We start from the raw sequence: 27476 nt of genomic DNA, 5'->3' as shown, positions 1-27476 counted from the left end.
CAAAACTCAGAATCTGGTTAGACGTAGGAATAGTAAATAAATGTCAGTGGTTTACTATGAGAACTTATGCTGAAGCTCAGATCGGAGCCGCACTGGTGAAAGTGGGTAGGGAGCTGCAGTTGTCTCCCGTCCCCTCCAGGTGGTCCTGAAGGCCGCCCTCTGGTGTCTCAGCTCTGGGGGCCCAGGGCGAAGGCTGCTGCGCGCTCCTCAGGTGCTGGGCCGCTCGGTAGCAGCTGGAGGCTCAGGGGCTTTGCAGGGAAGAGGCATTGATCGGGACAAACTGCTCCTGCCTTGGCTTGAATCTAAAATTCCCTGCGAGAAAATTCCTGTACTTTACTGGAAACTATCTGAAAATTTCCCCCTTTCATTCTATTTTACTATTCTTAAGAACATTGTAAAATTGCAGTCGGAGTAGAGAGTGTTCAGAAAACATTGGTTACTCTGGTGAGTGGTAAAATTTCCCCTATTCATAGGAAGTCTACAAGGAATAATGTATGAAAGTTTAGATTGATGTTATTTTTGATGAACGAATGACCAGTCTCATTCCTTGATGTGTGTGCATACTGCTCTCTGTGTTGGTGGGTCGTACTGAAAGCTCACTGTGCATTGCAGGTTGTCCGCTCATTTACTTGGACGGCTACACCTCACCAGGTAAGCATTTATACCCTTGGGCTAATTTATTTCAGGATTTAAGCATAAAATAATTAAAATGACCCCATTTCAATATTTTCCTTTCTTTTCTGATGTAAAGGTTTTAAGATGCTTGAGGCGTACAACCTGACAGAGAAGAGCTTTGCTTCTGTACAAGGAGTCTCTTTGGAGTCAGGGTCTTTCCCCAGCTACTCAGCTTACAGACTTCAGAAGAACGCCTTTGTGAATCAGCCTACGGCGTAAGTGTGACAGCAGCAGGTTCTTTTCCTTATAATGGGCCAGACATTTTTTTGAGGTTCTTGGAATCTTTGCTGACTTCTTAGTCAGGACCTCTTTTCTGACTTTTTAGTCAAGAATCTAGGGACTTGAGAATTGTTAGAAGGTTCCTTATGGATGACCCAGTTTAGTTTCCTTAAATGCAGTTGGGTTAAGTGTCTTCCATCAGCTCACACAGGAACTAGGGGTCAAGGCTTCCTGTTCTCAGACCCAAGAATCTCGTCCTGGTTCTGCAGTGTTGTGATTGCTGGTCCTTTTGAACTTAAAGCTAGGATTGTAGTTACGCTTCTTCTGAGGGAGGCTGTAGAAACAGGAAGGCAAAGGATTATTTTGAACATTTTCCCCTGTGGTGCAAGGGGACTGGGTGGAATGAGTGCAGAAGGAGAGCAGGCGCTCTTCTTAGTGCTTCAGTCCTCCAGGAGATGAAGGACGGGGCAGTTCTGCTTGTCCGTTATCAGACAGGGAGCTGCTTGTTTTTATTGGCCCGCGCTCGGCCGTCTGTTGGGTAGCTCTAGATGTTGTCGTTTCACTTCATGAAAGTTTGCACCTGGGTATGATAACCAAGATATGTGTTTCTTATTCATTAAAAGGAAAACATTTTAATGTTGAAAATTATGTGTTTGGCAACTTATGGAGGGAAAAGAACAAGGAGAAATAAAGCTTTCAGAAATTTAGGACAGGGTCGGAAAATGACGTCTGAAGTTTCAAATGCTCTGGGAAAGCTGATGGAAAATTCAGACTCAAACCAAAACTAATTTCTTTTAAGGCAGAACAGATTGGATTGTTGTAGTCTGACCACACTGTATGTTCTCGTTCTTTGGTGGCTCACCACATCGGTGCGCAATTTTAGGTTTTTCAGTGAACCTTAATACCCAGTGTTTAACTCAGTCACCTCAAGGTACGATTCCTACATTTTAACTTACGAGAGCCCACTGTTCTCTCAAGAGTCAGAACTTGTGGCTGAAAGAAGCGTAAATGCAATTAAATTATTTTTTCATAAGCACTAGTTAAGGAAGAAGAAGAAAAATGATCTAGGTGGAGATGAGTTATAATGAGAAGGGATTGTTTTTAACATAGAATATTATGAAGACAGTAGGTTCTTGAACTTACCAAAGGCATTGTGGCGGCCGGTCCAGGGCACCGGTTTGAAGAAGCAGGGCTGCATCTTACTCCAGAAGTACTAGTAGTTTGGTATTAGAACACGAAACCTCAAGAGACATTCTGTGCCCTCTGTCAAAATTTGTAGAGGAGTAGCTTCTTTTCTGTCCAAGAGTTGATTATCAAGGCCTTTTTCCTACCTTCAGGGAAGAAGTGTTATTAAATGGTCTCAGACAGAAACCCATCAATTCTGCTTCAAAGTATCCCCCAGAATAATGATAGACTCAACTCTGGAAGGACACATAGGACCACAATTTTTTGTGTAACAGCCTTAGAACCAAGAAACATTTCCTTTTAATTTAATCACATCTCTTTATCATCACACATGTATATGGCCTTAACATGTCTGACTGTTTTTATTTTGGGGAACATGTGAGCTTCTGGATATTATTTGATTTATTTGATTTCAAGGAAGGAATTTAGAATTCTAAACTATTAGAGATAGGGAGGGAGAAATTGAAACCTTAAGCCATCTTCCTTATGATTTTATACTCCTGACATTAGAAATTAAGTATATTTAGTAAGATTCATTCTCTTTAAATTACATCCATAGATATAATGTTTATCACTCTAAAATTATTATATAATTTTATAATCGTCTACGTGTCTAGAAAAAATTAGTTATTAACAATAAGATAAAGACCATTTGGCAATTTTCCAGACTTTTTGTGACTTTATCAGATTATAAATAATCTATTACCACTTAGGTAATGCATCTTTAGTGTTTATTCTTTTGATGTCTTCCCTAAGTGTTTCCCCTTCTACTAGGTAGTCAGATTATTATACATGGCTTCTAATACTACCCATAATGAGATTCTGGTCCAAAGATTTAAAATATTCTCTATTTCTGATGAGAAGTCCTCCTGAATTAATTAATTAGTTAATTAATTTTGTTTTCTCCAACAGAGAAGTACACCCAAATGGACTCCCTCCTTCGTACACAATTATATTATTGTTCAGACTTCTCCCAGAAACCCCCAGTGACCCTTTTGCAATTTGGCAAATCACAGACAGAGACTACAAGCCACAAGTTGGAGTGATTGCAGACCGTAAGGATTCTTTTCTTATTTTAAGGCACATGCATACATATTTTCGATGATGTTTTCTCTTTCTTTCTCTTTTCCCTTTAAGAACCTTCTGAATATATATATTTACTTTATATATGCTTTTATGTTTAAAGTTTTTAAAATATATCAGTAAATAATCTAATTACCCTTTATCTCAACTGAAATTATCGAATTTTTTAGAAGTCTTTCCAACAAGATTTGTTAACACTTTCAATATAAAGTATATGAGGCATGTGATTTGATAACAATTATGTGTTGATTACAGCTTCTAGCAAGACATTATCATTCTTTAACAAGGATACAAGAGGTGAGGTGCAAACTGTTACATTTGATACAGATGAAGTGAAGACATTATTTTATGGAAGTTTTCATAAGGTAAAAACATAAGATTATCTGGTTATCTATATAAAAAAGAATATGCCAAAAATTTAAACTAATTAATTTTGTTATTTATTAAAAAGGCATGCTAAATTGATAGAAACATAGCTATGTCTCTTAAAAACAAAATCTTATTCTAGAGAATTTGGTTAATTCAAAGAAGAAAATTTAAAATAAAACAATAATTCTACTAATCAAGAGATAATTACGATTGACATTTTGATACATTTTCAATGGTAATATCTTTTTAAAATTTGAGTCATGTAGTATATACAATATTGTATGCCTGTTTTTTCTACCTACCATTTTATTGTGAACCTTTATATCGTTTTGTTTCAAAAGCTTAATTTTTGTGTGTTGTATTTTAATTGATAAAATTGTTCTTTTATAGAGTACAGTAAGCTGCTTCTGCTTGCTCATTTATTGAAAACATACCAGGCCAAAAGTTATCATTATTTACCAAAATAATTAAGATAAATGCTATGAGATTAACTTTTACATGAACACACTCATGAATTTTCTAAAAAATCTTATTAAAAGTTCTAAGATGCGCTCTTAGGGGGCTGTCTATTCTTGTTGGTCTCGAATTTTCTGTATGTCAACATTCAAGGGTAATAGAGACTTTCTCTCAGGTTTCTCAAGGATGATTAATTGACGAATAAGAGTACTGAAGTTGGGAGCATTAGAAATGAAAAGAACAATCTAGGTTAGAAACAGATTTTTAATGGTATTTCTTCATCTGTTGGATTAAGTTAACTGAAGGAACACCACTTCTTGCACAAGTGGTCTGCAGTTTCTCCAGTGTGGCACTCAAAGTTAGTTCCCATACACAGAAGACAAATATTTCCAGTTTAATCTGATTCTCAAGTGAAAATTGAAGAACTTTCCTGTACTTAAGTAGATTTAGCTGGGTTTCTTGCTGATTCTATTCCTGAATGTTTTTCCAGAATGCTTTTCTTATTCATGGATCAAATTCTTGGTAAGGATGGCAAGGGACTGTCCTCGTGTCCCTCAGAGGCTTCAGCGTGCACATTAGTGAGGAAGGAAAAGCAAAGATCTGTAATGGCTTCTCTCCTTAACAGCGTAGAGCTCTTCACGTGAAGTTCAGTAAAGTAAATGCCTCATTGTGAAAGCGAATTCCAGTTTGACAAATGTTATTAGCTTCAACCGCTTCTTATCTGATAATAGATGTTGAATCTGGCAAAGTTCTTATGATCTTTTTTGGCTCATTGATACACTTATTAAACTTATACTTGAGTACCTTGCTAAAAAGGACTATTTTATTTTTCCTTCCATACCCACTGAAGATATTAGAAATTAGTCTTCTGTTAACCAATTGACAAGCATTTAGGAACTATTATTTTTTAATTTCCAACTTTCATCAAAAGCTTCATTTTACTTGAGCAAAAAAAGGCAATATTTTGCAGAGGTCTATAGGGACAGTTACTAATTATTGCAAATCAAGTTAATTTTTTTTTACATTCCCTTCTTTATTTGCCTTTATAGAGAGAGATTCTTAGGTTTTAAATAATGCCTCTTCTTTCTCCATCTCACAAGCTCTCTTCTCTCCTCAAATTCTCTACCTATTTTTTTTTTCAAATTTCTTCTTTTAATTTCTCCTCTACTTTTCACTATGCTCTTTTTCCTCCTCCATTCCCCCACCTCATTCTTTTAAGCTACTCTCATTTATCTCATCAATTCAAGTTCCAAGTTCAATCACTCTTGGCTGTTTACATTCTTCACTGACCAAGGATTCAAACGCTGTACTTTCTTCATCCGTCTGATTCGGGAGCTGAAGTTCTGCAGTCCCGCGGATGAGAATGAGTGGTACTCTGATAGCAGGAAATGAGTGAAAATGACATGCAGGGGCTCCTGGGAGAGAGGAGTTAAGCTAAAAGACCTTAAGTAGGGCATGACAGACAACTATCTCTTCTTGAGGATTCCCTTGAAAAGCTTTTAGTGTCTTCATTTGATTGTAATAGATGATGTAGATCCAAGTGAGAAATTTGTAATAAGAGGAAAAAGTGGAATAGATGAAAAATAAAGTTTTAGGGAATGGCAGAGCTTGGGAAGGTAGATGAGTTGACAAGAATATTCCTATTTCTTTCTACTAGTCTGTGACCAACAATATTTCACAGTTGGGAAATAGTCCCTTACTACTTGAGACAATGGTCTACAGATGAAGAGCCCACTCAGAAATGTAATTGTGCATGAGTTTAAAATGCAATAAAACACACTGAAGAGATTGTAGCAAAATATATTTTTAGCATGTGTTAACATTGAATGACAGGTGTATTTGGAATAGTTTTGCTACAAATTAAAAGTTTTGACTTTGAAATAATTTTTCTGGATACTACTTTTCAAATACTTTGCGAATGTTTGCCTCTGAAATTGTTCATACAAGAGCCAACAAAGAAGTTTTAGTTCTTGTTAGTTAATAAATATTTTGAGAAGGCTTGCATGATGTTCTTCTTGAATTCAGTATTAGAAGATGGCCCTGGGGCGTTTAAAGTTTCTCTTTGATAAGCTATACATAACTTGTATATAAAAGCAATATGTAATTCATACTTACCACTCATAGAGATGCTAAATCAGTGTCTTGGTGGTGATTCTATGTGGGAAAAATATTTACTATTTAAAAACATCTCTAGAGATTGTCCTTATACTTATTGACTCAAAGCATTTAAGGGAATTTCTGTTGCTTTTAACTTGGAGCCAGACTTTTCAAAGCAATCTTTAAGTGCTTACTTGAGGATCTGTGCTGTGATAAGGGGAGCTATGAGCATAACTAGACACTCAGAGATTACCCACAGCCATTCTTTACATTATTGAAGTACAAATGTTATATTAATTATCTGTACTAAAAGACTTCTAAAAATTCCGAATGTCCTCAATATCAGACAAAAAATAAATCACCATAGATTCTTTCCTTATAGGGAAATTGAATCTTGAGTCTATTGATTTCCACAGCTGAATGTCCATGGAAGACACGTGCTAGTTCTTTACTGTGTTAGGTATCTATATGGTGTGCAAGCTCTTTTTGACCGAGCTTAGAGAATAACAAATTAAAAATTGAATTTAGCAAAACCAGTGGAAGACGTTTGAGATTCCTTTGTACCGAGTATAATAATATATTGATGATTTAGTAACTTGTATTTGAATAGTTCTTTATAGTTTACAGAGTCATCTCATCTACTACATTATCTCTGGTCATCTCAGTAAGAGTACATGTGGGAAAATAAAAAATTATGCATATGTGTGTGGAGGAAGGAAACTGAGACCCAGAGAAGTTAAGTGGCTCACTTAATTTGATGTGGTTTATAAATGACATTGACATTGCAACATGGTTGTTGGATTTTTAGTACAAGACTCTTGATTTGGGATGAGAATAGCTTGAATAACACATCTTTTAATCTGTGATCTGAAATATGCAGAAGTCAGACAATTTTGGGGGGTAGCAATTTTATAATGGAAACAAATGATCTTTTTAGGTTCATATTGTAGTGACTTCAAACAGTGTTAAGATTTACATCGACTGCTATGAAATTATAGAAAAAGACATCAAAGAAGCTGGAAATATCACAACTGATGGTTATGAAATTCTTGGAAAACTACTTAAAGGGGAGAGGAAATCAGCCACAGTAAGTAACGTGCTTTCATTTTTCTTACCTTGTGTTAAGACTGAAATGGCATTTTTAAAGTAATCAGTGAGGTTTTCTTCCTCAGTGAGTTTTAAATTGTCAAATTTCTTATTCAGACCAAAACATTGGAAAAATTACATTGAGAAACTGTGGTACCGATAGAACCTAATATTATGCTTTACTGCTAGAAACAAAATAAGAAGTCAGGGCACCAGAGAACATCATGTAGTCATCTTGAAATAGGGTCCAATTGGAGAGTGCAACACAACGAGTTGCTAGGATAATCAATGAAATCTAAAATGATTCATTTTTGTTCTTCAAAGATAGTAATTGTTAATACAGATTTGTGCGATCAGGACATTAGCATTGTGGTCCTGGCTGTGACTGTCACTGGAACCGTGCTGTCTTATGGAGGGGTCCTCATCTGTCTGTCTCAGAAGGAAGATCCCTGTAGTGGGGCAGCCAGCGGACTGCATTATTCACAACTTTCACTGACTCCAGTTTGAGGCAGGAGCATGCCAACTCTATTTACAATGCTATCTAGTAATCAAATTTTAAATCTAAGGTTTTCACTGTACCAGGCTAATTAAGTTCGCATTAAATGTCAATTAATAATAATATTGTTCTAAGAGAAGGGCTAACAACTTTGGCTTCTATTATTGTTTTTAATTGCATTTATTGGGCTGGCCCGTTGGCACTGTGGTTAAGTTTGTGCGCTCCGCTTCTGCAGCCTGGGTTTCACGAGTTGGAATCTTGGGCTGCGACCTACACACCGCTCATCAAGCCATGCTGTGGTGGCATCCCACACACAAAATAGAGGAGGATAGGCACAGATGTTAGCTCAGCAACAATCTTCCTCAAGAAAACAGAGGAAGGTTGGCAACAGATGTTAGCTCAAGGCTAATCTTCCTCACCAAATAAATAAATTAATTAATTAAAATTGCAGTTATTTCATTTAGCTTTCTAAGTGGATAGGATTTTCTTCTCCTAGATTCAAAAGTGAAGTTTTTATTACACAGTATAGAGACAATTAGTGCAAATTTAATATAATTGTGATTAAAATCCAGACTTTTAATTGAATATTGGATTGATATTTAAATAGAATAATTATATCAGGTTTATAAAAGAATGGCTATGTCTAAATAATCTTTTCATTTTTATCAAAAAAACTTTACTTTTAAAGTGTAGAAAGATACAAAGTATATACTATATTGAAATCATTAAGCTGAGGGTAGTCATTAAAAGTTATTAGTCACTCTAGGTAAGAATTTAGGAGCAGAAGAACATCAATTTTAGAATAAGTGAGGAATTTTTTTAATGTTATTTTTCTATGAAGGTAGACTCTTAAAAGTTGGCTTACATGTGCAGTTTTCAAATCCTTAAACATAATCTTAACTCTTAAATAAATTAATGTTCTCAAAAAAACAAAACGGAATCAAATATTTCCTTTTAGCTAAGGAAGTGAGTCAGCAGTGGGAATTTCACAGGTGCATTCTGATTTGCTATCTCTTTCTCTTAGGTGTAGGTTTTTATGTTTTTTCCTGAGGAAGTAAGGATTGTGTTGCTCCCAAGGGCTTGCACCCTGGAGAGAGTCTATGTCAGAAGTTGGCAAGGGTTAAAACGTGGAAACAGTAACATAAAATGCTTTTCCTGCATCTTTAGCTGATGTTGCTGTTGGTTGTTTGCAGTTCCAAATCCAGAATTTTGATATCGTCTGCAGCCCAGTGTGGACCAGTAGAGACAGATGCTGTGATATTCCCTCTAGGGTAAGTAAAGTGGGATGGTATCCTGTTGTGGTTTTATGAGTCCCCCAGGAATCAGGCATGCGGATGTGGCTGGTCTGGGAGAGGAAGTAGCACTCAGCGACTGCATCTCCAGGATCGAGCCAGGGGACCCACATTATGTGCATGCTCATCAGCTGCCACAGCTCAGGCCAGTGACCCTTCTCTGGAAAGCCAGGAATGCACAAGACCATATCTGGACATTCTCCCTGACAGTCAGGGTGATTAGTAAGAAAAGTCCTGCTGAGTCAGCATGTTTGATAAACCCACTTATTGCAAAGCCTTCCTATTGCTTGTAAAATATCAGCATTTTACAGAATAAGCCATCACCTCTGTGGATATCTCCGGTTTATTGTAGAGATAACCATATTTGTTTTTGAGATGATGGGTTTCCTCCAAGTATCTGTGTAAGTGGTAATAGTTAGAAAGTTGAATACTGATGATGGGTTTGAAGCTTTTAGCAAGCAATGAACTGCATCCGTCCACAGCTTGAGTGTGCATTATTTATTCAGCAAATATTTGCTGAGCACCTTTTATAAGCCAGGCACTATTCTATGTGCTGGAGTCACAGCAGTGAAAAGTGAATATTCCAGTGAAAGGCAGGGGAAGAGAAAGAATTAAGATGTAGATATATACTACATTATAGAGTGAAAAGTCCTAGGATGGAAAACAAATCAGGGGATGTTAGCCAGGTGAGTACCATCAGACCCCAGTGATAAGGCGAGATTTCAGCAGAGACCTGAATGAAGTGAGGGAGCAACAGTGTGGATAATGGGGAAGGAGCATTCCAGCCAGAGGGAGCTGTAAGTGCAAAGGCCTTAAGGCCACAGTGTGCCCTAAACACCCGAGAACCATTAAGATCAGCGGGGCTGGAGTGAGAGGGGAGAGGAGTAGGCCGTGTGGTGGCACAGTTGTGTGCACTGGTTTGCAGAATAGCTAAGGCGTTGTAGGCCATGGGAAGGATTTCAAATTTTATTCTGAATGAAATGGGCATCGATTATCTGAGATCCCTAGCATTTCTCTAACTCCAGATTAGAGAAAATTGGATTAAATTACCAGCGGTCCTGGTGGTGGTTTTGTAAGCATTTCTTTCTTGTGAGGTTTGTTAAAGTAAAACATGAAGACGTAAGGGAGCACAGCAAGGCTCAGCAGAAGATTATTTGTAACGATAACTAAAACTCATTTCTTCAAGTTGAGAAAAAGATTTCCTCGTTTCCCAGATGCGTAAGTGGGGGTGGTGGATGAGAAGTTATTTTTACCCTCAATTCATAGGTAAACGCTCTTTTCCAAATTTCAGAGAGATGAGGCGAAATGCCCTGCTCTTCCAAATGCCTGCACGTGCACGCAGGACAGTGTTGGACCTCCAGGCCCGCCGGGCCCTGCGGTAAGGAAACGGAAACAGTCCTTCCAGGTTTTCCTGTTAAACCTTTGGAGTGATCATCCTCTTGCCAGTGTGTGGTGCCTAAAATGCTTCCAGCCGTCCATGTTTTCTAGGACAGAGCAAGCTAAGTTGGAGGCCATGTTTGTAGTGTGTTTTGAGATCTGGAATGGAGTAAATTGAGAAGAAAATTTGAACACATTTAAACACATTTTTCCAGCCATGCTGGCAAGAATGAAATCGGCTAGTATTCAAGAGCTTTTCTCTTAAAGGTGTGAATCTGCATTTCCATCTGTAATCGCATGATGTTGAAAATTCCTTCCATCTCCTGAAAGCTCCTCGCATGTATGTTATGGAGCCAGAGTTGAGAGGCTGACCCAAGAACAGCTTGTTTAGAACTGAGGACATGTGTACCTTAGGCGGCAGATAGATCATGAGAATAACATATAAAGAGGATAATTTACATATGTGATGATGTCATAAACTCTGGGTGAAAGTACTGAGGTTTGGAATAACTTGAATGAGAAGACTATGACCAGGTCTATTCATGGGGGGAGGGGAGCCAAGAAAGTGCAAGACAAAAGCCTGAAGGCTGCCAGAGATCCATCTCGTTAATCAATGTGGAGCCCCTTGATTTGGCCAATCCAACATCTGCCTGGACTGGTTTTGTGCGGTGGCATCAACACCTCTAAACCCTATTGGCTTCTTTTAAGAAAATGGCTAATTAACACAGGAACAGCTCAGAGATAATCAGAACACAAAATTTTACTATAGTTGAGTCATAGCAAATAATGTAAATTGATTTTAGGTTAATTACAAACCAGCTTTTCATATACAGAATCAAAATGTCACTGGAATTACCATCAATTTATTTTTATTACCAATGACATACCTGATCTATATTTGTAATTATAAAATTATGTCTTGGATGTGACTTGGATGTTTTTGAGAAGTAGGGATTTTTCCTCTAACTGTAAGATAACATTAGTGGATGTCACGAGCATATTTATCCCTCTCTTTCAGTGGTCTCTGAATTCCTGTTACTAAACCACATGTTCCGAGACTCTGAGAGATTCAAGATACTTGTCTTTCTGCATATTATTTTCCCTAAAGAAGGCATTCATGTAATTCCAAAACAGATTTTTCCCCTTACTGTATTTAAGTCATGATTGCTTTTTCCAGTAAATCTCAAATTTTCAAATGAACCTCAAAATTTGCTAACAATTAAGAAAAGTTCAGAATGTAAAAAATGAGACACTTAGAATATACAAAGTTTTGAAATTCTCTTTCCCTGCATATTTGTATGAGATGAAATATTTGCTTGAATACTTTGTAAGTAACTGTAGAAGTGTTTGTTGTCTGGGGAGTGCACTGCTTCTTGAAGCGATTTTCCTATGTCAGCTTCGTCCTGCTTTCCTTATGTTCACCCTAAAATGTACTCTTACTGTATATTTTAGGGAGGACCCGGTGCTAAAGGTCCCAGAGGTGAAAGAGGTATCAGTGGGGCAGTTGTAAGTATATTTTAGAGTGCATTTAAATTTTCATCTGTATATTGAAGTCTGCTTTTTCAAATTTACACTTAAAGGGGTTTGTGACCTTGAGCAAGCTCAAGTTTAGTGTGCCTTAGGCAACATGATTATCTTTGTCTTGTCTCTGGATGTCAAAATGTTGGATTAGACTGGCCAGAGAAAGAAAGGTTCGGGAGTTCTCACTGCTGTAGGAATTGCACCTGGGGAATCTGCAGAAGAACCTAAGGGCTCTGTGCAACCTAGGAAAGCAGAGGGGGCGTCCTGGCCATCACTGGAAGACCCCCGGGAGCAGAGTCCCACTAGAGAGCTGGAGAGGTTGGGGCTAGTTCTGCTGCTCTTTTTCAGAGAAAGAGCTGAGCGGCCACATATGTGTTCACTGGGGATCACAGGCCCTTCTACCAGTTCCATACTGGTTTTCCGTAAAACAACTCAAGTTTCTTAGGGGAATATATTGTGGAGATCATGTGTAATTTTTGTCATAATATCACTTATAATAAGCTAATCCAGTTAGGAATGGTGAGGCTGGGATGCTAACCTGGGTCTGTCTTTTCCGCCTCGACACATTGCAAGGCAGCTCCACCATAGAGTATCTGTTCAGTGGATATCTGTTCTTCCCTTTCCTGAGTTACATGTATGTTAGTCCCAGAAATAAGCCCAAGTCCAAGAGAAGTCAGTACTAGCTTAAAATAAATCAAATCCGATGAAATTTGAGCTTTGATCTCATATGAGTCTATGAATGTAAATATATGAATATATTATATTCAATGTATTTTGCTTCCTTTAAAAATCCACTTCGAATAAGACTTTTGGAAATTTAAGTGCTCTTGTGAATTTATTGTACTTTCCACTTGTTTTCTTAATGAGTAGTAAAGGAAGAATGGAATGAGAAGAAAGGAATTGCATTAATAAATACTTTTGTAGACATATAGATTTCCAAAATGCTTGCAAAGATCTTATGGTTGGAGTCCTAGAGTAATGGGGACAAGTTTCTGACTGGATGCTAGCACTAGAAGGGCGCTCCATGACTTTGTGGTTGCTTTTGTCTTGTGCATTTTAGGGGCCCCCCGGCCCTCGTGGAGATACAGGTCCTCCAGGCCCCCAGGGTCCACCAGGCCCCCAGGGACCCAACGGACTGTCTATTCCGGGAGAACAAGTAAGCACAGAGGCTTTCTGTATTACGTGAGCGTGGTGGCTTAACATTGAGTTTAACTGGAACATTTTTTACTATATTTTGCCAAACTCAAATGTTTTCTCAGGGAACTCAACAAGGTTAGTCATTGAGATGGCTTCCTGTGACTAAAACTTCAGATATGTAAATAGTGTATGTAAGAAAACATAACTGTGTAGAAAAAAATTATTGCTACTTATCTGACCTTTAAAAAATTTTTTATAAGTGATATATAAAGCCTTCAACATCCTGAAAGCTTTGAAGCTGCTTCTAATTTTTGGCAGCCCTGGGGTCCTTTTCTAATATTCATGACTTCAGGCAAGCTTGTATTATTTATCTACGTCATTACTTCTTGAAAAAAATTTTAATAAAAAGTTTACCTTAGGTCCAAATGCTAATTTGAAGTTATAAAATGTGTTTTACCTTTTAAGGCTCATATTTTATTTAACTACTAACTTTTTTCTATACCTTAAGATAAACACAGTACATGAATAAGATACAATAACTGGGTAGAGTTTAGAGCTCTCTTTTAAGATGCCGTAATAGAGGACAGATACATTATTTTGGCATTTAGAAGAAAAACGAAATCTCTATCAGTTATAGCTGGAAATGCGACTGTGGTGGAACAGGACTTTCTCGGTCAGAAGTGTTGAGCACATTTCCTTCAGTTTCTTGGTCGAAAAGGGAGTTTCAGGGGCTTCTGCCTTTTCCTACTATTACTACTAAATAAAACATATCAGTTTTGCTTAATTCTGTTTGCCTTTGTAACAAGTGTCTTCCAGCATGTAGTTATAATGACCAGAATTATGTTACAACATTTCATTGAATATCTTTCTATTAAAATTAGCACCAAATTAACTATATTAAATAAAAAATAGTTTTTTCCTTCGTATTTTATTTCTATGAAAATCTCATGTTAAACCATGTCCTTTTAAAGTAGATATATTATCCCATAATTATATAAAATTATCCCATAACACTATTAGTGGAAATTATAACATAGCATTTGTAGTTTAAAAAGTGAGCATCAATTCAAAAATGATTTATTCATCTCTCTTCAAAAATATGCTTACATTGGATTTATGAAGTGATGGGGAGATGTCAGAAATGACTCATGTCTCCCCTTTGCACATAGTCTTTGTAGGACCCCTGAGAGCTGTTTTCCTGCTTCTTGCTCTAGGGTCGCCAAGGGGTGAAAGGGGATGCTGGAGAGCCGGGACTTCCAGGCCGATCTGTAAGTGTTCTTGAACTTGCCTTTTCCTTCGCTTGTCAAGTGCTATTTGAAAAGCCGCCTCTGTAGTGCCTCAGAAGATGAGCCAAGGTTAAGCAGCACAGCAGAAACCTGGCTGGTTATGTGCATTTCATGCCTGGTCTTAGCCTTTGAAGCACGTGCTGTTCAGTCCAGGCACCAGCCTGTTGACTGAGCATCTACTGTATGGCTAGACTGTGCTTTGTTCTGGTTTTCTGTTTCTCTTCAGAGCCCCCTGAACTTTTCGTTTTCTCCAAACATTTTGGAGAATAACAAGCATCTTTCCCCCACAGGAGGTATATTACTGTGTTTCATTTGTTTGTTTCCTTTTGTGTAGGGAACCCCAGGATTACCTGGCCCACCTGGTCCAATGGGACCCCCAGGAGATAGAGTAAGTTTTCTTGGGCAGGATATAAAGATGTTGGAAATGATATCACATTGTTGCTTATTAATGAGGAACCCTCCACAATTCAGTTTGTGTGGCTGAAAATGCAGAACTCACATACCTCACAGAAGGCTGAAAAGCTACTGTCAGTGGATCAGGGTCATACAACACCAGATCTATCTCCAGGTCCATGAAACAAAATGGTGGGACTTTAGGCAAGTCCTTGAAATTTTAGTTTGGGGAACATTTCTTACTTTTTATCATATTCAGAAAAAGAAGTCCATAAAAAGAATTTAACCTGATTAGAAAGAGATTTCAGAATCCTAGCAAATTGTTTTAAATCCTAAAATTAAAATCTTTGTTATGAGGCAGCTTTTATGTAACTCTGAGAGTAGTCTTATTTCCATGGCACTTTCAGTGAAGTCAGGACATCTTTCTTACACCTTTAAATCTCAAATACTACTTCTAGGCCACGGGGAAGAGAGAGACAACTGGTACTTAGTAGGGATTTTGCTCACTTGTGGCAACTTTCAGGTTTGCTATTGACTTACGATGAAATTAGTGCGGAAAACCAATATTTTCCAGGACAAGTCAATGAGCAGCACAGTGAACGTGGCCTTTATGCTCTATTTAACACTGTAGAGACATTTGGTTTCATAGGAGACCATGAACGCTTTAATAAGCGATTTTAGAATTGCTCAGAACCAAGGAACTAACGATTTTTCAGCATCTTCTGGTTCCGACAACAGTCCGAGAATAGTCTGTATTCTGACTAATGAATTAAGTTAAAATATATGACTACCAGCAGGATCTTACATATATATATATGTTCTTCTGACTCTTTTGAGACTGGCACTTTAGTTTTTTGAATTCTTATATCATAATAAGGGACAATAGTAGATTACAAGGGTGACAAGTCAGTCTATTCAATCAGAAAACAAACCCCCAAATACTGTAATAGTGATGATAGGCTGACATGCTTGCTGCTGCTACACCTGAAACCTTGTTGGGCCCATCACATCTGCCCATGTGGGCTTCATGCAGATGTGGTGGGTCACCAGTGCACAACCATCAATATCCTCTTTCTGAACTGGTGGTCAGGCAGCCATCACAACCATTACTGCTTCTCTGAAAAATGAGGGAGTGGGAAGGACTGTGCTTTTCCACTCTCAAATTCTAATCTGTGAATCCAACTTTAGGGTGAGGCCACCCAGGTCTCCCAGGTTGAGGGTGAGGGGACTTTTCAGGAATCATTCTCTTCTTTCCCTCACAGCCTGTACCCTGCTTACCACCCAGTTTCCTCTTACTAATGCTGAAAGTAGGGTGCACAGCTGGTGGAACATAAACAACTTTGGAAAGTTAGATCGACTTGAGGGACAGGCATCTCAGCTTAAAAAAAAAAAAGAAAGAAGGAAACTTGAACCGCATGGTGGAAGAAAAGAGAAGAAAGCTTGGGAGAGCAAGCCCAAGGACCATGGAAAGGAAGGAGGACTTGTGACCAAGATGGAGTTCGAAGGAAGAAGATGCCTGGGTTGTCTTCAGCATAGATGATTTTCACAAGGAGGCACACCTTTGGGGACTGTTAGAAGATAACAATAAAACACCTGTACAGGTATCTAATACATGTATATCTATGAAAACAGCCATGGGGCTCCTCAGCCATTCCCTCATGGGGGAAACAGCAAGAACTGTGGCAGCTTTGAAAATGGAGAGTGAATAAAACTATAGCAAACAGCTCTGCAGATGGGTAGCCCTTCTGATATCAGAATAAAGTCCTCTTCACTCCAACTTAGATATATGTTCCTCCTAAAAGAAAATGGTTGATCAGACCTAAGTGTCCATCGATGGATGAATGGATAAAGAAAATCACATACATATATATACACACATATATCTATATGTATGTATATATGTATATGTGTGATATATCACATTTATATACACAATGGACTACTATTCAGCCTTAAAAAGAAGGAAATACCGTCATGTGCAACAACATGGATGAACCTTGAACCTGAAAGACATTATGCTGAGTGAAATAAGCCAAGCACAGAAAGGTGGATACTGTGTGATCTCACTTATGTATAGACTTTAAAGAAGCTGAACTCATGGAAGCAAAGAGTGGAATGGTGGATGCCAGGGGCAGAGGAGGTGGGGAGAGGAGAGGTGTTGGCCAAAGGGTACAAAGCTTCAGTTATGCAGGATGAATAAGTTCTGGGGATCTACTGTACAGCATGGTGACTGCAGTTAATAATACTATATTGTATACTTGAAATTTGCTGATAGAGTAGATCTTAAATGTTCTCGCCACACTGAAAAAATAACTGTGAGGTGATGGGTATCTTAATTATCTTGATTATGGTTATCATTTCACAATGTATACGTATATCAAAACATCATGTATGCCATAAATATATACATTTTTTATTTGTCAGTCATGCCTCAGTAAACCTGGAAAAAAAGAAAATGGTTGATCAGGAAGTTCTTAGACTGACTGAAGGAGGATTATTGAGAAATATGATACTTACTTTAAAAAAGTCTCCTATATAGCAGTTGGAGAAACTCAGATGGAAGAAATGCTATTCAAACTGTTCAAGCAATACTACCAGAGCATTTCTGCTTCTGAAGTGGCTCTCAGAAGCAATGTTGATGGCACATCAGATGAACTTGGAGTCTGTTTTTTGCTAAGCAGGCCTAGATCTTCCAGAAAACAGTCTGAAATCTTTATCACTATAAGTTTCTGACAAAAAAAATAAAATGTGGGGAGGGGGTGATAGATTTTTAACACAGTTTTAAAGAAATAATTTAAACTTCCTTTGTTGTAAATCAATGGAAGGGTGGATACTTAATGCAGGCAGTGACCCAAATGTTTTTCATTTTTGCTAGAATCCAAGAATATGGATGAAATTATCACTCTTATTCTCTGCAGAAAATAAGACAAAAATCTCCTTTGACAGAAGAATGCAACAATCATAAAAAACGACCTGACTCAGAAATCCTCGGCTGGATTTCAGAGATCTGCTGTTGGGATGAATGCTGGCTGGGCAGCAGAGTGACTCATTCCAGGCAGAGGTCACTTGGCACTGTCCAGAGAGCCGCGTGAGAGCCAGAGCTCGAGCCTGCCAGAGATGCGCTGTGCTCCTGGGGCCCCTCTTTGCTTCCCAATCAACTGGACACTGATGCGGGTCTGGCCTTTTGTGTGAGATGGGGAGAGACCGGCCACTAAAAAATTAACTGAGGACTGAGCATTTTCTTTCTTTTGAGTGGTGGGCAGTGAGGACAGCTCCGCCTCTTTTTTGTGCAGAGGAGAGAAATTCGCCAGGAGCTCGGCCGTCGGTAGTCCTGCCCTGGCTGTCTGGTCATAGCGTGGGGAAGGAGGGAGGGAGTTTTCTGTCAGGTGGTTGGCCTCTCCTTCATCTTTTCTGATGTCGTGTACTTTTCTCACCAACGTTCCTTTCACCCCACTTTGATCCTTCCTGGGCCAGTTTGTGGACATTGACTTTTCAGCAGAAAGGATCAGTCTTCCTTTGGAATTCTTTACACTCTTCTAAAAGCTGGTATCTTCATAAAAAGAATCTACCTTCTTTGGAGTAGTTTGACTCTTAAAGTAATTTTATTTATAACTATATAAACGAATGAATATAGAAATTAATTATCAGGAAAAGGCATAACAAGTTGGACAGGTCTTTTTCTGTATATTTGTTTTTATATTGAAAGTTCACCTGCAATTGGGTTAAATTCCTCACCCTTCACTCTTAGCCACCTGTTTATTGTTTTTCCTTTTCACTTGGTCAGTATTTCACTAATCCATATTAATTTCATTTTTACAATAGGGCTTTACTGGAAAAGATGGTGCAATGGGACCCAGGGGTCCCCCTGGGCCACCGGTAAGAATGGAATGGGTTACATTGTTGTTGCCCCAGCCCAAACTCCCTGCCCCATCATTGAGGGAACAGCCTGGTAACCCAACCTTTGAGGCACATTTCATCTGTACTGTGGGTGCACCATCAAGGGAACTGTGTGTTTTATTTTCCTAAGTCAAGATGGGCTAGAGAAAACAGATATGTTAAAATATAAAGTCTTTCTGTTTAATCAGGTTATATTTGAAAAAATATGCTTAACTAATTTGGCGACTAGTTGGTTAGTGCCCCAGTTCCTTCCCTCCCCACTTGGAGTGGTGGGGTTTCATGATCTCACTGGTTAATTCCTGTTCTAGAATTTTAAGAATCTGTGGTCTATGATATTTAATTATAAGGACCTTTGTTACTGAACAGCTGTCAGTCATTCTGAGGAAGCAAGTTTTACCCAAGTAGGTCTTCTAATTAAGATCTTTGGGGAAAATACTGAAGCCAATGATGTTGAAAATGGCATCTATATACCTGCATCCAGGTGAGATCCCAATTAACTTGTTTGAGGTGCTGGATGCTCGTCATGTCTTATGGCAGGATATGAAGACTTGAGAGCATATGTTAAAATAATTTTATTATTTGTATTTTATATATATGTTCTCAGGTAAAGGAGAGTTTAAAATGTATAGTAAACTTTGATTTTAGGTCTTTATTATAGAGCTTAAAATTTGCATAATTGACGAGGTAAAGGATTAATTGTTTTACAAAATCTAATGAGTCTATTTTAAGGAAATTTTGGGCTTCAGAACATAATGTATTAGGTGGTAGATATTACATGTATTAGACTAAAAATATGGCTAAAATGTCTTGAAGCTGTGTTAAAAGCAACAGGGAGAAGTTCTCATGATTTTGCTGGGGTGAGTGGTATGGCTATGACGGAAGAGAATGGAAGGGTGGAGAATGCACCAAAGGTGTTTTTAGGCTGAGAGTGCAGCTCCCAGCAGACAGGGAAGACGTCGCCGCTACAACGACTAATTTAGCACAAAGCCGGCAACCCTCTTAATTTCTTTCCCAGCCAGAATTTTCACTCCTGTCTTTTGATGGGTTTTCTGGTTTTGTAATAGGAATAAACTAAAAAACACAAACTGCTTTCTGCAAACTCACTTTGTAGCCAATTTACTAGGATCACAGTCTGTGAATTGTGAAACTGGTTTTATATGTATTTATGTATTTTTCAAATGCTTTCGAAATATATTTTAGAGCTATATATTGTGGTCCATAAAGATTGAATGGGAATTTTCAAGTTTTTTCCCCTTCATCTTATCTTAAAATTTGATTTGACTCCTCCTTAATGTGTGAATATGTGCTATTTCTTTTAAAAGCTTTTAAAACTGGCCACACTGTGTTAGTTACTTCAGATGGGATTTTCCTTTCATCGCAACCTTCCCTTCCTGGCTTGTGTGTTGCAGGGCAGCCCCGGCTCTCCAGGAGTCACGGGACCAAGTGGGAAGCCAGGCAAACCCGGAGACCACGGCAGACCAGTAAGAGGACAGCTGGCGCGTGCAGAGTCATTGCACTGTGGCCGTAGTAACAAGGAGGCTGCAGGGCGTTGGCATATTTATGTTATCTCTGCTGTCATGTGTTTGAAGCATTTGTTGAAACTATGCTAAGCCCATGGATTTAACTTGGTACTAGTTCTAAAGTTTTTCTTTCTGAGTTATAATATTCTGGGATGAAATTGGGGTCATAGAGTTTCTTTAAAAGGAGAATGAGATTATGAGCCCAGACACATACTTCTGCACGTGTAAACACTGAAAGCCGGGTCAGCAGGACAGTCGTGCCTTTTAGGAGTGTATGCTGCTTACGCCAGGAACTACCTGATGACCTGATGACGATGACGTGAGGGCACCTCTCCCCGTCGTGCAGAGATGTCGCTAACACCTCGTCAGCCTGCTCCAGCCAGGCCCTCTGCTCTTTTCTTTTTCATTGTGGGTCCTCAAAGATGAGTCTCAGAATGAAAAGAATTGATCTCGTCCACTATTTTACGTTTTTAGATTGCCCTGCTCCAACTTACATTCAGTTTAATTTTCCTTTACTCAGATGATTTGGTTAAAATAATAGTTGAGATGGTGTTATGCATATCTGGTATTTTCAAATTAGTATCTCTAAAACTGAATTTGAAGTTCTTAAAATATCCAGAAGTATTTGTAATGACTGTTGGCCTTCATATTCTTTTCTACAAGCGCTTCCTTATTTGTACGTATGAAGCATGAATTTATTTTAAGCAGTTTTTTTTGTCTGAATAGAATTCTAAATATAAAAATACAAAAATCTTAAAGATAATTAAGTCTGTGATGACACAGATCTCTCAGGACTGTTCTCCGGAAAGAATGTCTCTTTTCTTAAGTATTGTCCAAGTTACATAAACCCAAGTTAAAAAAAATTTTAATATTAAACAAACAGGGTAGAATCTTTATGTGACATGGAACGCCTTCTATGTTTACATAAAATTCAGCAAGCATCATCAAGATGAAAGGACTCCTGATATGCTTTATAATCTGCGGGTACCCTAGCACATTACTTTATTACTCTCTTTTGCTCAATGAATCATGGAGAAACTTGACAAGAGCTGTTAAAAGTATGTGGAACTTTCCTACCCATTCAGAATTCTATTTCATTTTACCATGACTGGAATAGAGTCTTACATAAGAATATTACTGAAGTAATTGATGGCTGCAGCTAGAAACCTGAAAGAAATTTCTACTTCCTTTACTTGAATGTGATCTCTAGGTACTGGCAATAAAGATGATTTCTACAAATCATATATACTAGAACAATCTCAGGGTGGCAGTAAATTAAAAAAACACACCAGGAGCAATCCCAAAGTAACAGTAGATGTAAAAAAAATTCCTATAATTTACAAAAGGCTCCAAACTAAATAGTAATAGTGTTTCCATACCAGTCTAGTGCTTTTGGCAAAGGGAGAGCCAAACTTCAGTTTTTCTTATGATTATAATTTGGTAACATTTATTTGGACCTTATCTACCCCCTTTTTGCTCTTTATCTTCCTCATCTTTCTAAGTAGCAAATTGCCCTTCCTTTTCTTCTTGATTCTAGCCTCCCTTAATTGCTAAAACCAAAACCAGCAGATGGATGTCTAAAGGTCTTAGCAGAGAGCTTGGCTCAGTTGCCCTTAGCTTGTCATTAGCTGTTGTAACCTGTTGATGTCAGAGAGGGGATGTTTTCAGGAGCTGCTTGTGGAACATTCTTAGTCATTTACTCAAAACTTATTTGTTTACTGTCTAAATGTGCTAGTCACGCATGTTCTAGGGTCTGCAGATACAGCAGTGAACAAGACAAAGTCCTTGCCCTCATGAGATTCTAGTGGGGGATATAGACCAAAAACGTGAAGAAACAAGATAGTTTCTGGCGATGAGGAGTGACGTGCAGAAAAAAGAAACAGAGTAAGGGGTTAGAGAGTAATTGTGGTGGTGGGAACGTGGCTATTTTAGAGACAGTAGCCGGGGAGCCTGTCGGAGGGGGTGACACTGTAACGGAGTGAGGGAGCAAGCTGCTTGAAGATCTGTGGGAAGAGGGTTCTGGGCAGTGGGAAAAGAATGAAGAAAAGCCTGGAGTGAGGAGTGGACCTGGCATGTGAAGGACCAGCAGAGAGGCCCAGGTACTCAAAGAAAAGGGAGCGAAGGGAGAGGAACAGAAGAGAGGTCAGATAGCTGGGCTGAGGTGATCACTCGACCATCTAGCTCACGGTAAGGAATTCTTATTTTATTCTAAGTGTGATGGGAAGCCCTGGGGGCCAGAAGAGTGACGTGATCTAATTTTCCTTTAAAAACTATCACTCTGGCTTCTGTGTGGAGAATAGACTCGACAGGGGCAAAATGGGAAGTAGGGAGACCAGTTTGGGGATATTGGAGTTCAGACAAAAGGGTGGGGACTGTAAGAAGTGGTTTGGTTTGTAATATGATCTGAATATCAGATTTGTCAGTGGTTTGGATGTTCCTTCCGTGATAGCAGTTGGCAGCCTGGAAATACATTACTAAAAGATAAAAACTTCTTGTACTATAAGGAAACTTTTTCCAAGAGCCTCTCATGGCCAGTGAGAGGTCTGACAGAGTAGGGACAAATGTTGTGTATTTGTGTTTGGATGTGGGACCACCATTTGGATTCAGTTATTTAATAAGGGAGACAGGTGGTTCCTTTTATACTCAATGCACAAAAAATCATTGGAAGAAATTAGAGATATATATTTAGTTAGGGAATTGACAAAAAGCCCAGTGGTTCTTACTAGAATTGAACCAAGATCAAGCTCATGGACAATCTACAATAACCAGCTGAGCTACCCAGCCGTGACAGAAACGATAATGTTACAAGGGGCAATTTTCATATGTATTTCAGTTTCAGGCCTATACTGTGAATGGCATCATAAAATGCATGCATAATACATAACTTCTAAATTTGTGATCATAAAATTCATATCTCAGCACTATTTTGAAGGACATGTGCTTCTGAGAGAGACAGAGAGAGAGAGATTTGATTCCTTTTTACAGACAAGCAAAACGTGAGTAACATGGATATAAATGTGATGTGTCGTTTTGCTAGTTTGTTAGGAAACAGAACTTGCTCTCTTTCATCATCATGTCCATGAGTCATTTTAGACCATTTTTGTCAGTTTCTAATATATGAAATTCCTGTGTTTCAGGGTCCATCTGGACTGAAAGGAGAGAAAGGCGATAGAGTATGTATTTCTTAAAATTTACTTCCATTTGTTTTGTGTGTTAAACACTGAAGTCTGAAACTATAGAAATAATATACTAATGATTCTCCTTGATTTAATTACCAAGGGAGACATTGCTTCTCAGAACATGATGCGAGCAGTTGCAAGACAAGTCTGTGAACAATTGATAAGTGGTAAAATTTCTTTTCTTTTCAATGTATGAATATTTTTTTAATTAATTGCAGGAAAATTCAGAGTGAGTCATGACATTTCTAAGACATATGTTTCTATTTCTTTTTTTTCTTTTGAGGAAGACTAGCTCTGAGCTAACATCTGCTGCCAATCCTCCCTTTTTTGCTGAGGAAGACTGGCCCTGAGCTAACCTCTGTGCCCATCTTCCTCTATTTTATGTGGGACATTACCACAGCATACTTTGCCAAGCAGTGTGCAGGTCCATACCCGGGATCTGAACCGGTGAACCCTGGGCTGCCAAAATGGAACGCACAAACTCAACCACTGTGCCACCTTGGCTGGCCCTCTATTTCATTTTTGATGATCTCTTATTTTTATATATTGTCAGTTTTGTATCTGGTTAGATAAAGCTAGTGATATTTTAATGATTGTCAGCAAGATAAAATAATAACCCAGGGTAAAAAAATGCTATCCTTATATTCGATCTGATACAAAATCATATTTTAGAAGGGTTTTTCGGTTTCCATATTAGGATGTATACTGATCTTCATCTGAGAATATATAGAAGCAGCAAACATTGGATCTTTTATATTATGACCTTAAGTTATTCTATGATTTTGTGGGAGCAGGCCCCCCAAGATTAATTTGATCGTAGAAAGTCCATTTCGGTGGGGACCTTTTATTGCCCCTTATTTTTCACAGCCTCTCTCTTCCTGTTCCGTGAGGCCCGGTACGTGATAGGGCTCCGTGCTTGTGCACTGAGTGTGGCTCACGCTCAGGCTCCCTCTTTCAGAAGGCTCAGTCAGGACACCTGCACAAGAAGGACCTGGGCTGCTGGTTAGAAATGAGGGTTCCTGGGCCACACCCTAAACCTCATGAATCACTGTCTTTGGAGAGGAGGCCCAGAAATCTGTATTTTTCAACATATCCCACAGGCAACCCCCATTTACACTAAGGCCTGATTATCCTTGCCTTAGGTACACACAAAAATAGTATAATTTGTTAATTTAAAAAGGGCCTTTTTTGAGTGACATCTTTTGGCAAACCTCAGAGCTTCATATGGGAACCATATTAAATTTTACGGGTTTTTTATGTTTATAGCAATGCTTGTGGAGACAGTTGTTTATGAGGGATCCTTTTGTCCTGGATGGCTGGAGGGTTTTATTTTATTTTTAGGATTCTAACTAGAATGTTTCCTGGAGGAGGGACGAATAGAGATGCATTTCACTAGACACCAAGAGAAAACAGTTCCACCTTCTCATCCCTCCCTTATTGAGTTTTTTACTAACAAGTCTTATTTCTATTTGTAGGCCAGATGAGCAGATTCAATCAGATGCTGAATCAGATTCCAAATGATTACCACTCCAGTCGCAACCAGCCGGGCCCGCCGGGTCCCCCAGGCCCCCCTGGCAGTGCGGGAGCCAGAGGAGAACCAGGACCTGGGGGGCGGCCAGGCTTCCCCGGCACACCAGGGATGCAGGGCCCCCCGGGTGAACGAGGTCAGCATTTCTGGCTGGTGCATGGGGATCAAGGAAGGAATCTGCAAGGGTAGGAGCTGGGTCAGGTTGAAAGGCACGGGACACTGAACCTGGCCATCTGCATTAGCTAGTCTTGTTTGAACAGCCCCAGGAGAGCTGTGCCCATGAACCTGTCTTCCTGTGCGGGCAGCCACAAGCCATCGAGATCCATGGCTTAGAAAACTGGATGACTGTGTCAGGAGATCTCAGGAAAGATAACGCTGTTTTCTGATTGTTGTTGTTAACGGGAAAATCTGTAATCTTGGCAAACTGAATCAGGCACTAAAATCTTCTTAATTGTTATGACTGGCAAGACTTGGGCAGGAATTGAATACACCTAAGCAGCCCTACAATTTTAGATCCAAATTCTTTTGGTTCCTTTATTCAGGACCTGGCACTCATTTTAAGTGTTTGTTTGGCTTTAATTTCATGGTAGATAAGTGTAATTGAAGGAAAAGAAGAAAAGTAGGATTATCTGAGTCCAGATGGTTCAGGACTTTGGGTACTTGCTTTTGTCAAAGTAGTTGTTATTCTGGAGAAAACTTAGATATTTCTATAATTCGGATGGTTTGGATACTGTATTAATAGGGCTACTAAAGATAAGGTGTTTTTCAATGGGTTGTAACTATTTATTCAAAATTTCTGTCCTTAATTACTGTTTCTAAAAAAATATATTCGACATGTTTGTTTTCTTCAAATAATTTTTCCCCTGACTTGTAGCCAGATATGTTTCTTGGCCATGAATCTGGAATTACACAAATGTCTAGAAAGAATTTGGCTTAAAGAGTAAACTTCTGTGAAAAATTAGGTTCTGCTTTCACTAGGAGAAATGAATTACTTGAATCAAGTATTATCAGTTAAGATGAAAACGACATGTTTTCAGATAATTTTCTCCCTGCGCTTTCTCTTTTTGTCCTTCCTTAGGTTTGCCAGGAGAGAAAGGCGAGAGGGGTATTGGATCTCCAGGACCGCGAGGGCTGCCTGGCCCCCCAGGTAGGTTTGCTAGAACATCAAGTAAGTACACGGTATAAATACTGAGAGCCTACAGCCCCCAGGAGCCACGGCCTAACCCTGGTAGCTTCAGGCATTCCTAGAGCATGGAACACATTTTAGCAAGAGGTTCAGCTTGTATAAGCTCCTTATTTTTATATTCTCTTTGTTCAAAAAATGTTTGACTGTGTTCTCTTAAGCATTCACTATAACTTTACTCTATGAGGGAATGAGTTTCAGTGACACAGAGGGTTGCTATTTCCTTTTTCATGGAATTCCTGTTTGTTTTTTTGGCCTCATGGCCTAGAAGAATAGTGCCATTTCCTGTTTCTTCTAGTGCTCTTCAAGATGTTGCTAGTAGACTGAGAAATACAGTCTCACTAAAAAGCCTGACACACCGCAAGATTTCATTCATAGGTTCTTTACTGATGTTTTGAAAGAAATAATCGTCATCTAGTTTTTTATACATCTCATTTACTGGATTGAAAATAATTTTTTTCCTTCATTATAAGGTCCACGAGACCCTTGCAACCAAGATCAGTCCTAGCAGTTAAATCTTTAGGTTTATGTTAACCATCAGTGACTATCACTTAGTCCAGAAACAACATTGCTTCACAGAGCCTGGAGGTGAGGAGCAGGTGCTCTCTGTGTTCCTGGCATCTGACGTGGCTGATGTTGCCATTCCCTTCAGGTGGTCCTACCTCTGTGAGAGTGGGAGCAAACCAGAGAACTCACTCCTATCTTCAGTTTGGCTTAATTCTTGCTAAGTCAGTTTTCTTTGAATAAAATCATTAAAGTAGTTGGATTTCTGACATTAACTCTTTATGAATCACTGGTAAGAAAGTTCCACACTTTGGTTCATATTGGTGATTTCTTAAGGAAATATTTTCTTGCCAGACACTAATGAATCGTCTAGTCTTGGGGCAGTGGAGGTGCCAAAGTATTGTTGGTTGCCTCAGGAGATGTATTTAATAAGAGAGGAAATATTTGTTTTACCTGCACACTAGGTCCACAAGGAGAATCCAGAACAGGTCCACCAGGGTCTACAGGTTCAAGAGGTCCCCCTGGGCCCCCTGGTCGTCCTGGAAACTCAGGTATCCGAGGCCCCCCAGGTCCTCCTGGGTACTGTGACTCCTCCCAGTGTGCCAGCATCCCATACAACGGGCAAGGCTATCCAGGTATGTTGTTGCCATTGTAGGAACCCAAATTCACCTGAATTAAACAACCTTCATGGAAATGGAGTTCCCTAGGATTGGAGGAAGGTTGATGTGAGAATTTCTTGAAGATACCAACTCTTTCACTTGTGTGTTTTGATTATATAGCAATTGGGTTCTCAAAGCATAAAACATTATTTCATTGTTAAGAGTTGAGTAATTATATCCTCTTCCTTCCTGTATTTTTGCATTTACCAAATGACATCATATAAACCTCTCTGTTTCTCTTGGGAGTTCAAAAGAATGCTACCAATTGAAATTTTTTTTAACCTAAAGGCTGGGAACAGGGATTTGTTGAATACAATTATGGAATGTCAAGAAT

General features: G+C 38.8%; 1 protein-coding gene across 6 annotated transcripts in view; it reads left to right on the top strand.

Moving 5' to 3' along the window:
- COL12A1 (collagen type XII alpha 1 chain) overlaps nucleotides 1-27476 on the top strand; it is a 108519-nt gene that overhangs the window by 78149 nt on the left and 2894 nt on the right. For all 6 annotated transcript variants that reach the window (XM_070558956.1, XM_070558954.1, XM_070558952.1 and 3 more), the window contains 18 exons: nucleotides 613-651; nucleotides 752-890; nucleotides 2992-3134; nucleotides 3418-3527; nucleotides 7022-7171; nucleotides 8860-8937; nucleotides 10250-10336; nucleotides 11788-11841; nucleotides 12917-13012; nucleotides 14208-14261; nucleotides 14614-14667; nucleotides 18495-18548; nucleotides 19979-20050; nucleotides 23227-23262; nucleotides 23369-23435; nucleotides 24744-24932; nucleotides 25875-25943; nucleotides 26948-27118. In XM_070558956.1, the coding sequence (XP_070415057.1) occupies nucleotides 613-651; nucleotides 752-890; nucleotides 2992-3134; nucleotides 3418-3527; nucleotides 7022-7171; nucleotides 8860-8937; nucleotides 10250-10336; nucleotides 11788-11841; nucleotides 12917-13012; nucleotides 14208-14261; nucleotides 14614-14667; nucleotides 18495-18548; nucleotides 19979-20050; nucleotides 23227-23262; nucleotides 23369-23435; nucleotides 24744-24932; nucleotides 25875-25943; nucleotides 26948-27118 (1662 nt within the window). The remainder of the gene's footprint in view (nucleotides 1-612; nucleotides 652-751; nucleotides 891-2991; nucleotides 3135-3417; nucleotides 3528-7021; nucleotides 7172-8859; nucleotides 8938-10249; nucleotides 10337-11787; nucleotides 11842-12916; nucleotides 13013-14207; nucleotides 14262-14613; nucleotides 14668-18494; nucleotides 18549-19978; nucleotides 20051-23226; nucleotides 23263-23368; nucleotides 23436-24743; nucleotides 24933-25874; nucleotides 25944-26947; nucleotides 27119-27476) is intronic.

This window comes from Equus przewalskii, chromosome 9 (assembly GCF_037783145.1).
Source record: "Equus przewalskii isolate Varuska chromosome 9, EquPr2, whole genome shotgun sequence".
Lineage (NCBI taxonomy): Eukaryota > Metazoa > Chordata > Mammalia > Perissodactyla > Equidae > Equus > Equus przewalskii.
This window is presented reverse-complemented; position numbering and strand designations above follow the sequence as displayed.